The 15,216-nt window shown below is 41.9% G+C and overlaps 1 protein-coding gene across 3 annotated transcripts in view; it reads right to left on the bottom strand.

The window, feature by feature from the left end:
* ctnnd2b (catenin (cadherin-associated protein), delta 2b) overlaps nucleotides 1-15,216 on the bottom strand; it is a 131,339-nt gene that overhangs the window by 75,884 nt on the left and 40,239 nt on the right. For all 3 annotated transcript variants that reach the window (XM_084007674.1, XM_084007675.1, XM_084007676.1), the window contains exon 3: nucleotides 11,590-11,702. In XM_084007674.1, coding sequence (XP_083863800.1) covers nucleotides 11,590-11,702 — 113 coding nt within the window. The remainder of the gene's footprint in view (nucleotides 1-11,589; nucleotides 11,703-15,216) is intronic.

Here is a 15,216-nt window from a genome sequence, read left to right as displayed (position 1 = left end):
GTAGTGACCTTCCAATCACCAGGTAGCCCCGCCCCCTAAAGCATCCCCTGCTTTCTGGTCTGTTCGACTCTGAATGGACATCATGCTGGAGTGAAGAAGACTTGAAACTAAAGATTGAGACCATAAACTCACGTTTACAATGTAGATTTACATGTAATCTGGAGTCACCCTTTGATGGCCAGTTTAAGGCACTTTAGCCTTGGCTTCACTTTTCCGAAGCGGAGGTTGCCGACTAATTCGGCCCGGAAACTTTTAGCTTTACACCAACAGGTAGCACAACAAGCTGATTACGAGTCAGTCACACTATGTTGAACGTGAACAAACCGCCAGAGGTTGGATAACAGAAATGGAGAGACAGTTGTGTTGTGTGTTAGCCGCGAACACACATTTAATCAACATGACATATAAAAACAAACGGATGAAATGTTTGGTTTCCTTGAATATTTAACTATCAACACTGGTAATAAGTGAAACATTCATCCTGATCTTTTTTTAATTCCTCAACTCTGATAGAATTAATTCACATAACACAAGCTACACATAATCTGGTTTTAGGGGCCAACAAAATAAGAAGGTAAATGCTTGAAGCACGATTCCCATCGTGAATTTGTGTCGCCCCGACGCCGCTGTCTGGACGAGTCCTCACTGGAACCCGATACGTGACACGTTCCCGGTGCCAACGCTCTGTGTTTAGGCCAACGGTCAGCGCTGTAGTAGCAGTGTACCGTGTTTTTTTTTATTGTTGTTGTTTCTCTACAGATCGACAAGCCAAAGCTGTGGCTGTCGACTCTCTAGCTAGCTAGATGTCAAATCAATTTGCTGGCTTTGGACTGTACACACACACACACACACACACACACACACACACACACACACGCACACACCGCCAGAAGCCGTGTGCCAGGTCTCCTTATCACCATCGATCTGGTCCAGCCAAGTCACTTAACTGGATGGCAGACTTCCAGAGCTAATTTAAGGAGAACATCGGTGTGTGTGGCCAAAATGGCCAACGATCTGTTCTCAGTCACTTCGTGCCGCTGCAGCCGGCTCCCAGGTGTGTGCTCGGCTGCGAAACTCTTAAAAAGGAATTAAGTTAATTAAGTTTTGTTATCAACAGTTCATGTCTCATTGTGTGACCGAGGTAGTCTGAACGGAGGGCAGTCCCTTAACAAGCAATATTGTGAGGCTTGATTGGAAAGCATCAGGAGATTTGTCTGCCTTGAGTTTTTTTATTTTGTCTAGATTCTGCGTTTCTCCACCATAATATGTTCTGATGTACATTGAGTCAGTATCATATGGTGATAATTATTAATGTCAGACAGCCCATTTTCTGCTAGAAAACCAGTAGAATAATCATAGAGGCGTCCAGATGATCCTAAATGATTTTGGTGCTCACATGCTGCTACAGAACTGTCACTTCCTACCACCAGTTTGGCTCCGCCCACAAAATATGTCATCACTGTTTACAAACAGAAAAACAGCTTTATGATTTCATGTGTTTAACCATGCATGTTTGGAAAGGTTAAGACGCTGAAAAGACTTGTGTGAGAAATTCCTCTAGACCATATATTACCATGGCAACCTCAGCCATGTAAATTTACAGCATTGTTGCGTGAGGCCATGAAGTCGTATGCATTATTCACAGGATCCCTTTGGTTTCATTTAAGTTCATCTCGGCGTATCACAACTGGATTTTCAAACGGTAAATTGATGATGATGAACCGCGGATGCTTTTGCTCAGAACATCAAAATACAGCAAAAATAACGAGTTTCAAACGCAGGTCACTGAACTAAAAGTTCAAGCCTCGCCTCTCTGACACGACGTTGTGTGCGATTAGTGAGAACGCTCCCAAAACAAATACACTTAGTATGCATTTGGGAAATGATTCAACGCACATTATGCCAATAAAAGGAAAATCACAAATGCCCTCAAAATAAATGTGTCGAAAACATTATAGCGGCGTTGCATTTCTCTTCCAGTCAACCTGAATGCTTCGTTTGAGCCTCAAAATTCAAGCTGGCATGAATATGTATTTGTGTGTTCAAGTGCATTTTTTGTGTGCGTCTGTGTGCGAAATCTCCCGTTGTGTGTGTGTGTGTGTTTGTGGACTAAGAAGGTTTTTATTGGAGCTTACGTGTGACAGGTCTGTCTCCGTTCTGCTGGCGGATCAATAATATAGCAGATGACCACACACACACACGCACACAGTGTGGCAGACGGAGACTGTCTGTGACTTTGGAGGATATTAGGCTTATTAAGAGTGTCTGGGTCTCAGAGTGACTCATGCTAACTCAGTGTGTAGCAGTTAAAAGGGCTTAACATGAGAATGCATCCCTCCCCTCCCCTCCCCCGCCTTCCTTCGCCTCCTGGCTCATCTCGTTATTCCCTTGCTCCCTTGCTCGGCATCCTTGTTGACTCTTTATTCCCTCGTCTGTCCTCCTTTTAACCCCTCTGTCCTCTGGTTCTCGGCGTTCCGCCCACGTCTCCCTCTCATTTATTATTATTTCTTTCAAAAAGACAGATTTTCTCCGACTGCAATTTTGTGACAGCTTCGACTTTGGAAATATGGTCGTAAACAATGTACCTCAATATAAGTGATGAAAGGGAGGAAGCTAACAATGACTTGCTTCAGTACAAAGTGTCTAAAATGTTTACTCCATATGTTTTTTAAAATTACGTTTGATAACTTAATGGTTGTAATTTTTTATAATATGGATGGATATGTTGAATGTCAACATTTCAGAACCAAAGATGTGTTTCATATTAATCATATTCTAGAAATACGTATGACAGGTGGTTAACGTTGTCAAACAATTAGTCCGGTTTAGGCAACAATCCACCCGTTCATGGATAATGGTTTATGGTTCATATTGAAGTGATGCCACGTATATGTCTAGGGCTTTTATTGTGAAAGGTAAGGAGTGGCATACGCTGCCGTTGTCGATGTCGAGGCACGACGCGTATTTTCCAAAATGAATACATAAATACACAACTTTGTGACCATTTGTTTTATGACGCTATGATGCTCACATTAAATGTATTATCTTCATGGATTCATCTTAATTGTTTTTTACTTCATGCATGATGGCCTATAATGCTCGGTTAATGACCATAGGTTGTACATTAGGGTATAATACTGCTCACTACACATTCAGACAGCACTACAACATGCTGAACTCACTATATAGTGACTAGTGAGTGATTTCAGACACAGATAAAAACTAACAGACCCAGTTCAATCCAGGAAAAAAAGATCCAGAAAAATTGGGGGAAAGTGTGGCTAAGATCACATTGTTGTGACTTATTAGAGAAATAAAAAAAACTCTGAAATCATGAGTATTTCTGTAATCCTTGTTGAAAACTCAATGCTTCTATGACAACTGAAAACAAAGTCATCAGGACGGATAAATATGCTCCCGGTCACAGCAGCTTATTTAGGACGGAACACAATAGAAGAGAACTCCCATGAACACAACGTGAGCATGAATGAAGCGAGAAGTAACATTGTGAGGCGACTCCCTGTTTGTGTTACTACGCTGGCCTGCTAATCCAGCCTCGTCCATCAGAAAGTAAACTGCCGATGCTTGTCCTTTTTTTTTGTGGGCGTGTGTCGATAACATTAAAAGAATAAGCGCAGAAAAACTCCTCCATTACAGAGGAGAATAATCATTTTACTTCCACCCTTGCTGAAGTCACAGTGTGTGAAATTGCATTGAGTCTACTGCTGGATAAAAGTCGGAGTCATTGATACAAAGGGCCAGAAAGTTTTGAAAACCTGGAAACTATGAACCCGAGTGATTTTACCTACATCGCCCAACCGTTTCCCGCCCGGCTTCCCCTCCTGCCTCACTCTCCTCTCTCTTCTCCACACCGACTCCGTAGATCAATGAGCCGAGTACAAAAAGGTCGGCGTTTGAAAATGGAACTTCCCCGTTTCCTCTCGCTCCCGGATCAATAATAATAACACACACATGAATCCACCGCTGTTATCACCAAGCAGTCAGCTTCTCCGGATCAATGAAGGTTAAAAAAAAAAAAATCAACATCATGAAAAAACGGCACCGGCGTGGTCATTGTACGTGTTGCATTGTTCGAATCTGAGCTCAAAAGGACTTCTGGTGGTGCTGCATGAAAATGAGAGTATCAGTATCAAAGGCCTAAAGAGCACAGATCATTCATCGACACATGAGCGCACTGCTCTGATGTCTGATGCCGCACCAGGATTTGCTTTGCCAATATCAAGATATTCCTTTTTTTTCTCCCTCTCTCTTTATTCTATCAGAACTTTAAGAGCCTTTTCAAAATACCAGATGGTTGAGCCGGGCTGTGCTCAGCATTCAGGGGGTGGGGGACATTGTCTGAGAGGTAGTGGCCTTTAACTAAAAGTCTGTGTGCGTTTCATGCAGGCACAATGACGGCATAACCATTCAGAGCGCTGGCATTTAGAGAGGGAGCGTGCAATTTGGTTCCAGATGATGCAGTTTATGGGCACGATAGAGAGGATCCCTGAAATGTTGCTACGCTGCCCCAGAAGAAAGACAAGAAACAGAAAAAACAAACGCATTGATGAGCTGGAGTAAAATAAAAAAAATGCATAGGATGTTTCCTCATGAAAAATATCACAGCCATATATAATCATGTGGAACGTGCGTGAGCCCAGATGTTTGTTTGTTTTTTTCTTCTTGATTATTTGTTGTTGGCGCTCTGAAACTTGTCCTCAAGAAATTAAGTAAGACATGTGGCATAAGTACGTTTCAAGGAACATATGCTGAAACCGATCCCTAATCAATCTGAACACAAATGATAACACGTTTTTTATGTTAATATTCAACAGTCATATGATATGACGTTGACAGAGGGTATGTGGATGCAGAAATAATAAAAAAAAGACAACTTTGAAAACTAACCTGCATCCAACAGGCCTTAATATTCACAACAAACTCAAAGCTAATTTCTATCGATCAAAGCAAAGTCAGGAATGTTTATAACAAGCCACACGTTGGCTATATCAACCCAAAATAAAAGAAATCCTGTGATTTAAATCGAAATAGACGGATAAAAAGGATGCTGAAATAACTTAATAATAACAGTGATTCAGATTCAGATTGTCTCAAATCTTTAACAAAATATAATAGAATGGTTCAGAAATTGCGTCATTGCATTGTAGATAGAAAATAAAATTGCAATGTGAAGGAAAAAATATACGGCAAATATACAAGAAAACAATAAGATAGTTAAAAACAATTCAGAAACATGAAGAACACTGACTCAGTCAGCCTTATTTGTTCGTGTGTATATTTAAGAAATGAATATCGGCTGATATATCTCTATCGTAATTTATTTTTTACTACATAACATCAGAATCGGCATTGGGCCCAAAAATCCCATATCGGTTGTATAATGTCTGGGGCTTTTATTGTGAAGGGTAAAACATGAAGCAGTGGATTTGCTGCCTTTGTCAAGGTTGAAAGGAACAATAAAGTTTGCCCTCTTGGTTTGGACTACAGAGCCTCTGTGTTCTTGTAAACTATAGTGAACATATTAAATATTATAACGTTGTGGTGAGAAAGCTCAGAAAATTGACCTTGTTCTGTTTTTTTGACACGTAACCGTTTGAAAACATAAATTGACACAAACTGAAAAAGGCCTTCAGTCCAAACACTTGAGGAGCACTTTTCAAAAGGAGAACAGCTCAACACAAGACTTGAAGTACTTGTACTTCCTGTCACGGGCTCGTCTCTCTGGTTCTTTGAGCTGGATTGTATGTTGTGAAAGGTGCTTTTTAAATAAAGTTTATTATTATTATTATTATTGCCAAGGTTGTTTGAAGTTACATTTGTTTAATATCACTCTACCGGCATACCAAACAAATTTAATAACACGTTTACTTAATTACACCTTGTGTGAAAAGCAGGTGATTCTAGTGCATAGAAGGTTGCCATGGCAACAGGGCACCGTGAGGAAGAGCAGCCGCGTCGCGTAAATAAAATATGATTCTGTTGGGCCGCTGATGGGAATATGATGTATGTGACATCATCGGTTGATGATGATGATGATGATGATGTCTACTCTGTTCCATTCTATTTCTTGACAAATGGTTTCCGTTCAGTCTCATCTCCATCGCTTACAGGAGTCAATTAGCTGTCTGACCGTCCGGGATGTAAAAGGTTCTGTCTGACAGGCCTCACGTCGGCTCTTTGACTGTCAAGAAATCCTGCGCGCGGGGAGCTATAATGCAATTCTATAGATCGCTTCAGTGGGAAAGCAGTCCTTCAAAAGGACTATTAGAGAGCCGTCTTTTTCGACTGAATCAAAACAGGTAATGAGTTCTCGAGAACGCCGCGGCCCCTCTGCAAACATCTTCGTTAGTCGGTGCGTGCTGAAGAGGAGCAGAGGGAGATGACAGCTTCTGGGTAATGGGCCCCGCCAGACGAGCGGCGGCGGCGGTGGTGGTGGTGGGGGGGGGGATTACCGGCAATGCTCACACACACAGAAACACACACACACAAACACACACTACCACCACTCAGCAGACAGACAGACAAGCATCCGATGACGAGAATCTAAAATATGGACAGCATGGCAGGCATGGGAGGAGGCGGATGACCACCACGGTGCCGCCAGAGTTCTGATATCTGTATCTCGATGGCGGGGTGTGTGTGTGTGTGTGTGTGTGTGTGTGTGTGTGTGTGTGTGTGTGTGTGTGTGTGTGTGTGTGTGTGTGTGTGTGTGCTCGCTGTCAGGGGTCCACTCGGATGATTAGATAAAGGGGAGCGCAGCCAGGGAGCAGGTAAACACCGGGTAGAGTGAGGAACACCGGGCAAACACAGACATACGCTCCCCCTGGCTTCCTCCTTGTCCTTCCACGGTCACACTCAAAGACTTAACTTCCACCCAGCTGCATCGTGGGTTAGCAGAGACAAACCAACCGCTCCGGGATTGGTTTAAAAAATCCACCGAAACGATGCTCGAAGCAAAGCACCTGACCGGTGCAACCAAACCCAACTTAAACCATGACCAAGTGTTCAGGCAACTTTGTGTTTGGGAAATAAGTAAAAGCAGGCAGATTATAACAGAGAGTATGGTCCAGAAACTGAAGATGAATTAATATGAATGAATGGGGAAAATGTTTCTTCAACTTCTTTAACAGCTGGGGAGACGAGAAGATTGGCCAACTGTATAACATCTGAGCAATCCCTAGAGGTGAAGCCAGTGAGGAAATGTCAAAAGCTGCAATTCTTCAAATGGCCACTTGAGGCCCGGCTCCTATAGTGAATCCAATGACCTCCATGTGAAAATACCAAATGCTTTGCAATTTGTAGAGGGCTTTGTGAGTTAGGAGGAGGTGTTTGAAATGAAAATAATGCAGATTATAACTTTAATTGACAAATAGAAAAGAGCAGTGCTTCCATAGTGAACAATAACATTTACAAAACAATCATGGAGTTACAATTTCCTTCATTTCCAAGCAGAAGAACCACCAGAGGATCACTTGCTACCTTGACATTTGAGGCGGAATGGTCCTTTAATTAATGAAGTCACGTATATATACCGCTCTTCTTTCCACAGACTAAAACACCGTCTCCGCTTGACAGATAGAGCAACACACACACACACACACACACACACACACACACACACACACACACACACACACACACACACACACACACACGCGCGCGCCACAGTGCTTTTTGAAGTGATAAAGCAGCAGCATATGCCGTGGCAGACACTGTGACCTGTGGTGACTGATTAAAACTGGAAACAAAGGCAGAGCTGAAGATCTCATTAGCACCTCTGAAAGTCTTTATCTTACAACACAACAGGACCCCCCCCCCCCCCCCCCTCGCAGCCACACTGCCGCACTTAATGCTCGCTCTTAATTCGACTTTCTGTTTGTCTAGCTGGGGACAGATTTCCATTATTTTAAGTGCTTCATTGCTTACACTTTTAATAGAGCTGTCAAATCCAAATATGAAAAGATGAAGAAGGTCAAACGAAAACGACTTCTAACTTTAAGAACAAAAAATATATATTTGGCGCATGACTCGCATATCAGTTGGTTTTTAGGGATTCCCTTCTCCTGACACAAGGAATGCTGTGTGTTTTTTTAGTAGCCGCGAGGACACAAGCCACATAAAACAGTCACACATTTTCTATCCGGATGCTATCTATTAGGCATCTGACACACACAGTCAGCGTGTTGTCATAACAACAATGGTTATATTATATGTGCTGTGCCGCCTATGAACCTGTGGTTTTGTCTGGGACTAGAAACTGGAGCCGCCCCTCTGGGGAAGCCAATGACGCTGCATTCACATGCAATCAGACAAACCAGATGTCATTTTAGTGGACGAGATCAGGGCGGCAAAGTAACTGCAAAAGAAGCGTGTTGTCTTCTTTTATGCTGGACAGCTGACGCCACTATGGCGAGCTAATGTGACACACAGACACACTGAGAAATGGTAGCTCGCAGTAAGTGATGCTAACCCACCGACAATCTCTGTCAAGCTCCCTCGTTAAACGGCCGTTTCACAGCGTCACCGCGTCTCGCCACAAACTACCAAGATAGATTCCCGTTGCTCGTCCTGCATTTGCCGATTAAAAAAAATGCCCCTTCTGTTCGCCGCGACAAGCCATGACTGAAACGGCGACAATGCTAATATTTCAGTGGGGATTGGACAATAAATCCTTCATCGCTTTAGGCGCTAGAAACTTGTAACATTGCCTTGTTGTGTTTTGCCAAAACCCATTTATCCATTCGGTAATTACCTCCAAGTCAAAGTGGGCGGCCAATGAAAAAAAAGCAGCGGAAGAGAGACGGTGTGTAGTGCTCCTCACTCAATAATAACGCTAATCTAATCAAGTCAGCAGCCTTTATTCCATCTGTGCTTGTTGATGAGGTGGAAGATGTGTTTTGGGTTTTTTTGGGGGGTTTTTTTGGACTCCACACCTCCTCCGTCTCCCCTGTTGCTGCAGTTTTTAAACGGCGGGCCGTCAATTCAACACACACCCCCCCCCCCCCCCACCGTGACAGCGTTGAGGAGCTAAATGCGTCACCAGTTAATTAGACCGGTGAATGAATCGGTTTTTCAGGCCGTCTTTCTGCTCTTTGTTGGTCCAACCCTCAAATTGAAACGAGAATTACAATGCCAGCAGATGAGTAATTAGTTCGAGACGGATGGAATCCCCGCTCGCTTAACGGAATCAAAGAGGAGAAAAGATGAAGGATTGTGTGTGAGTGTGTGTGTGTGTGAGTGTGTGTGTGTGTGTGTGTCTGTGTGTGTGTGTGTGAGAGAGAGAGAGACGGGGAAACGGAGGCTTTAATCGTGTTACGTTGTCCTGAGAGGCGGGCTAAGTGCGTTTTGCCTCCATTGTGTCAGGAGTGCTGTTTTTCGCTCCGGGCCGGTTGTGGAATGTGTAGCGTTTCTTTGAGCTCGGAGCGGCGACGCAGCCCGGGTCCAAACTCAATCAAGCAGCAGATAATATGAAAGTCTCCTCGCATTGTGCACAGTTTACTTCCTGCCATCACAAAACCAAGAAGGCGGCGAGCAGAACAACGGATCTCCTTCGCAAAGCCGCATGTTGTTTGGTGCTTTGTGAGAAGCGAATGCAGTTTAAAAAAAAACATTTAAAAAAAAATTTAAACCGACAATTAACGGCGTCATGTTTGCAAAAAATGCGGATTTGCAGACCTGAGCCAGGATTCAATTCAGACTACTGGAAGCAGAAGCGTGTTAAGGTGCGATCGCACCGAACGGGAAGGGATTTTTTCACGTGGTGATAAGGCATAAATATGCAAAATTAATTAATTTTGATTTGAAATATTTCAACTCAAGCAAGAACTTTACGTTATGCTACGTCACAAGTGGCGCAAATCAACACAAATGATGCTGCCGTCAAACTCATGCAAGTAACGCAAGGCGAAAATCCATTTTGCGTTTGGTCATCTTGCCACAGAAGAAATTCAGCAAAAAAAACCCGACATAATTCTGGATGTTACCACAAATGAGGAAATGATTGACATAAGAGATTGTCTTTGTATGTTAGCACAGTATAACATGTCTGTGTCTATGCAATGCACTTTAGCTCCAAGTTGAAAATCTCCTCAGGTTAAATACAAATCCATATTAAAGTGTTGATTAAATGAGAAATGATTTGATCAATCAGTCACTTACATGATCATCAAATCTCCATTAACTCTGCGAGAGTCAAGGTCAAATTTCTTTCAAGTTCAAAGTGATCTAAATTAAATTCCTCCTGAGTTTAGAGTTGCAGTCAATGTGCGGTTAAGAGCTTCCGGATTGCAACTCGATCGCATCAATAAACTCAATAAGACAGTGAGTTTTTGACAGATCCGTTTACTTTCTATTTTTACTTCCTCGAAGGACAGCTGACTCATACGATCAGACTCATAGGAGGTCTCAAGTGATCATCCTCGAGCTCCACTTGTACTTATTTCTGCAAATGAGTCTGGATTGAGCAACATGTTTTATAAAGCGATAACAACTTAATTGCTCCATGTCCCCTTCACCTCTCTGTTGTCATTCTGCATGTTTATAATGAGGAGCGAGAGGAGGGACAATAATAGTGAGAGCTGATAACGGCTACGTGTTTTCAAACGGAGGTCAGCTGAAGTGAGCGTAATTACTGGAATGTAGTTGTACAACGACCTGATAAGTAAAAACAGCTCTTAACATTTCTCATGAGTTAAAGCTGCTCTGAAGTATTAGCTATTAGCATTAACATCCAGTGGCCAGGATACAGTTAAAATATGACTCCTCTTAATAAAAAAAGCAGTTTTCTGAAGCATCTTCAGCTCATTGTTTTGGTTTTAGGAGTTTACAGTAATTGTTCAAACACATTAAGTTTATCTACCGGCAGGTAAAACACTTTATGCTACCTTCCCAGCACCAAACAACATACAAAGATAATGACTAGCTGGTGAACTTAACTTAAATTAACAGCTAAAGATGCGGATATTTGCCTCAGCAGTTGGTGGAGACCAAAACAGAGCTGAAAGAAGAATTACGGGCCCGACATAAAAACTTAATTTGGTTATGATATGTCATGTTGTACATCAGTATTTAAAAGCATCAATTAATGCAGCTTTCAGTTGAACACTTAGTTGGGTTAACTAGCTAGGTAACTTTCAGTTTGATTAAAAAAAGAAGAAAAAATAGCTCCACTGAAAATGCAGGCAAAAGTGAAAATAGAGCCACAGATGTGTCTTCCATGTTGATGTGTCTAATATAATATAATATAATATAATATAATATAATATAATATAATATAATATAATATAATATAATATAATATAATATAAAGACATGTTGTAGCTCTACTGCAGTCAGTGTGTGGGTGAAGGAACACGATCTGCACCAGAGGAATCTAGACCCCCAAAGCAGAAAACAATTGTTTTTAAACCTGTGGTTTCTATCCCAGGGATGGACTCTGGACAGGAATCAAGGCGTGTAACCTCTAACGCGACCAGCTGCATCGCCGGTGACCTGCGAGAGCCCAGCCGACAGGTAGAGCGCACACGGAGGAGGGATCGGACAGGTGCGAGGCAAACACACGAAACACACCTGATGCTCGTCATGCTTCCGGTCTCAGAGCCAAGCTTGCATCTCTCCAGCTGACTGGCGACGATCTGTCGCTCGGCTTCCAGCTCTCTGGTCAGACGTTCAAACTGCAACTCCTGGTCAAACAGAGGGAGAGAGAAAGTGTCATCTTTCTATTTGTAGTCACATTCACAGTCATCCTGAACAGTATTCTGGCCCCGTTGTCTCTCACACATTGTTGAGTTGTTGTGAAATGGACTCAGTCTGTGGTGGAGATATCGCTGCATCCGCCAGTTTCACGCTCGTTCACCGAATGTGACATTTGTTAGTCTGCGACTAGGAAGGTCGGGAAACAGACGAAGTTTTGGTGGATGGAGATTTTATTTTTTTAGGGGGGTTTGTTGTCAGATTCACATGAAAGCTTTCATCTAAAGCTTGCAAGCTGGTGTTACTGCGTGGCGGCTGATATGAGGGGAGGGATGGAGGAGGTTGTCAGTCACAACACCACAGTTTGTCTGAAGCAGAACACTGCAGGATGTTGATACACTGAATAAAATGTTCAGACTGAATCTAATTCCATATGCTGTCAATGTGCATAAAAACAGGTGGATGGAAACGCACATATGGAAAACAAGATATTTTCACACCATGAGTCTCTCATTTGTCAGCGAGGCTCACTATGATTACAAGTCTGATCCACCAAACCTTCAAACTACACAAACTTGTTGTGCATTTCTTATTTCCACTTGATAAAGTTTGTTTCGAGAGATTTGGTCATTAGTGTCGTCAACGCAGCAGCTCCAGGAAGTGTCATTCACAAGAACATCTACTGAACTCGAGATGAAATCAAGGCCAAAATCAGTCAAATCAGTTAGCACTCATGCACAGATGCACTAAAAAAACCACTATGTGTCTCAAAATCAAGTGTTTTTTGTTGCGCTGCCTTAATGTGCTGTTGTGATGACGTACTGTTTTGAAATCAGATGTAAATTACTTTGGCAGCTAAGATGTCAAATAATTGAAATAAATATATATTTTTAAAAATAATATTTTAGTGAGCTAAAATGCACATCACACATTGTTTTTATGTTAAATTAATTTTATTCAATACGTGATTCATAACCACCAATTAACTGACATGCAAACACACCATCAGCTGATTATAGTATTTGTGCCTGCTGTGATCATTACAGCTGATTACACGTAACTGATTTAACCAATTAACAACAACAAACCCAACTAATACATTCATTTCAATTTCATCTTCAAATCCAGTAGAGCACATGGTGCCCACACACTGAAATAATGATTTAGATCTTAAATTGGTTTCTGACAGTTTTCTGGTGGGTTTCCAGATAATAAAAGTGATGGAATTATAATAAATCATGTCATGAACAGGAGATGTCATCAATCAGTATTCCCTCGGATATCATTTGTCACAAAAGAGCTCTGATCTCTTCTAAAAGACATAAACTTCAGAAGCGAATGGTCAATTGTTAAAGTTTAAAGTGAGATTGCACACGGCACAAATTCTGTGTGTGAGGATCTAGCAGAGGTGTGGACTCCAGTCACATGACTTTTGTGCTGTCGGCACAACATCCAATCAAATTAGATCCACGTTGTTTTGATCAGACAGTATTCATCCAATCAAATTGTAGGACAAGCAAGAAAGAGAAGAACCATCAAACAACGCGAGAGTTGGCAAAAATGATACCAAAGTTACTTTCGTTCGGGTATAAAAACTACGAGGTGGTAAACAGAAAACAAATTGCAATATGCAAAACATGCGGTTCGAAGATTACAGACGGAGATGCAACAACTTCCAACTTCGTTTCGAATGAAAGCTAATGCTAGCTTATCGTCTAACGGGACTGGAGAGGACTCGAAACTCTTGGGACTTGTTGGTCTCGACTTGAGACTTGTTGGTCTTGACTTGGGACTTGACTTGAGACTTGTTGATCTCGACTTGAGACTTGACTTGAGACTTGTTGATCTCGACTTGAGACTTGTTGATCTCGACATGAGACTTATTGATCTTGACTTGAGGACTTGTTGGTCTTGACTTGAGACTTGTTGATCTCGACTTGAGACTTGTTGATCTCGACTTGAGACTTGTTGATCTCGACATGAGACTTATTGATCTTGACTTGAGACTTGTTGGTCTTGATTTGGGACTTGACTTGAGACTTGTTGATCTCGACTTGAGACTTGTTGATCTCGACATGAGACTTATTGATCTTGACTTGAGACTTGTTGATCTCGACTTGAGACTTGTTGATCTCGACTTGAGACTTGTTGGTCTTGACTTGAGACTTGTTGATCTCGACTTGAGACTTGTTGGTCTCGACTTGGGACTTTTTGGTCTTGACTTGGGACTTGACTCTTGAGGGCAAAAAGACTTGAGACTTACTTGTGAATTGCAAAACAATGACCTCTGGGATCTAGTGATACAAGCACACGTGCATTATGTGTGTTACTTTTTCACTCATCCAACGATGAACTGCAGTTTCTAGCAAAATTAAAGCTGCATATATTCAGAAAGCATGTCATTAAAAAAGCGAATGAAAAGTCAGACTGCTCTGTTTGCACAGACACGGTCAGAGAAACAACTTTATAATTGTTTTAACATTTGGAATGCCTTTAAACATCGCCAAAAACCACATGTCGCAGCAATAAGTAGACCATTAAGAACATTAATCTTACTTATATTGCACAGTTTGTATTTTCAGTGCCGGTCCGCGGGAGCTTAAACACTGATGATGCCTGAGGCAACTCCGAGGCTTCCATAATGATACAATTTGATTATAATGAATCGTTAATGTAATAAGTTAACTAATCAAATTGCAGATTTCACCGTAATTATGCACCGTCGTCCTGTTATTAATAGGGATAGTTTGGGCGAAGTGGGTTTATATTAGTGCTCAGCCAAAGTCCGTGTTTTGCCTGCAGGCAATGGCGGTCATCCAACCCCACTTGAAAAACTCACCAACTATCCCTTTAAGGCAACTGGAACACACACACATATTTAGAAAGACATGCGTATGTGCACAGAACCATAGGATGCGTATGTATGGATTCTGCAGCACATCATTTCGAGCTGGAATATGTGAAGATTATCTATCTTGTGTTTGAATGCATCTAAAATGAGGACTTCTTTTTGCAGCCACAGGAGTCGCCCCCTGATGGCTGGCAGAGAGATTGCAAGTTTAAGGCACTTCAGCATTGGCTTCACTCTTCAGAACCACATGTTGCTGCCTGCTCTGTGCAGAGCTGAAGTTGCATTTCAGTTGGTACTACCTGATGTAAGCATGCATCATATTTTATTTTAAGAATAAAACATTAGCTTTTGATATAAAAATATGAAGAAATGTATCTTTTATAATGTTTTTACAGCATATATTAGTAATCAGGTGAACAATCTGACCGGGGATGTGATCTAAAAGGTTTCTAACTGACTTCAATGGCTGCAAAACACTTAATGTAACTTCTGTCAGTGGGAAATGTTGTGAATGCAGAACAGTCTGTTGATGTTTACATGCTGTAATGCTCACACACACACACACACACACACACACACACACACACACACACACACACACACACTCACAAGTGTGAATGCTGCAACAGCAACAGCAACATTGCTTCATGTCT

Source organism: Eutrigla gurnardus (assembly GCF_963514095.1).
Source record: "Eutrigla gurnardus genome assembly, chromosome: 4".
NCBI lineage: Eukaryota > Metazoa > Chordata > Actinopteri > Perciformes > Triglidae > Eutrigla > Eutrigla gurnardus.
Note: the sequence above shows the minus strand (reverse complement) of the source record. Positions and strands in the feature narration are given on the sequence as shown.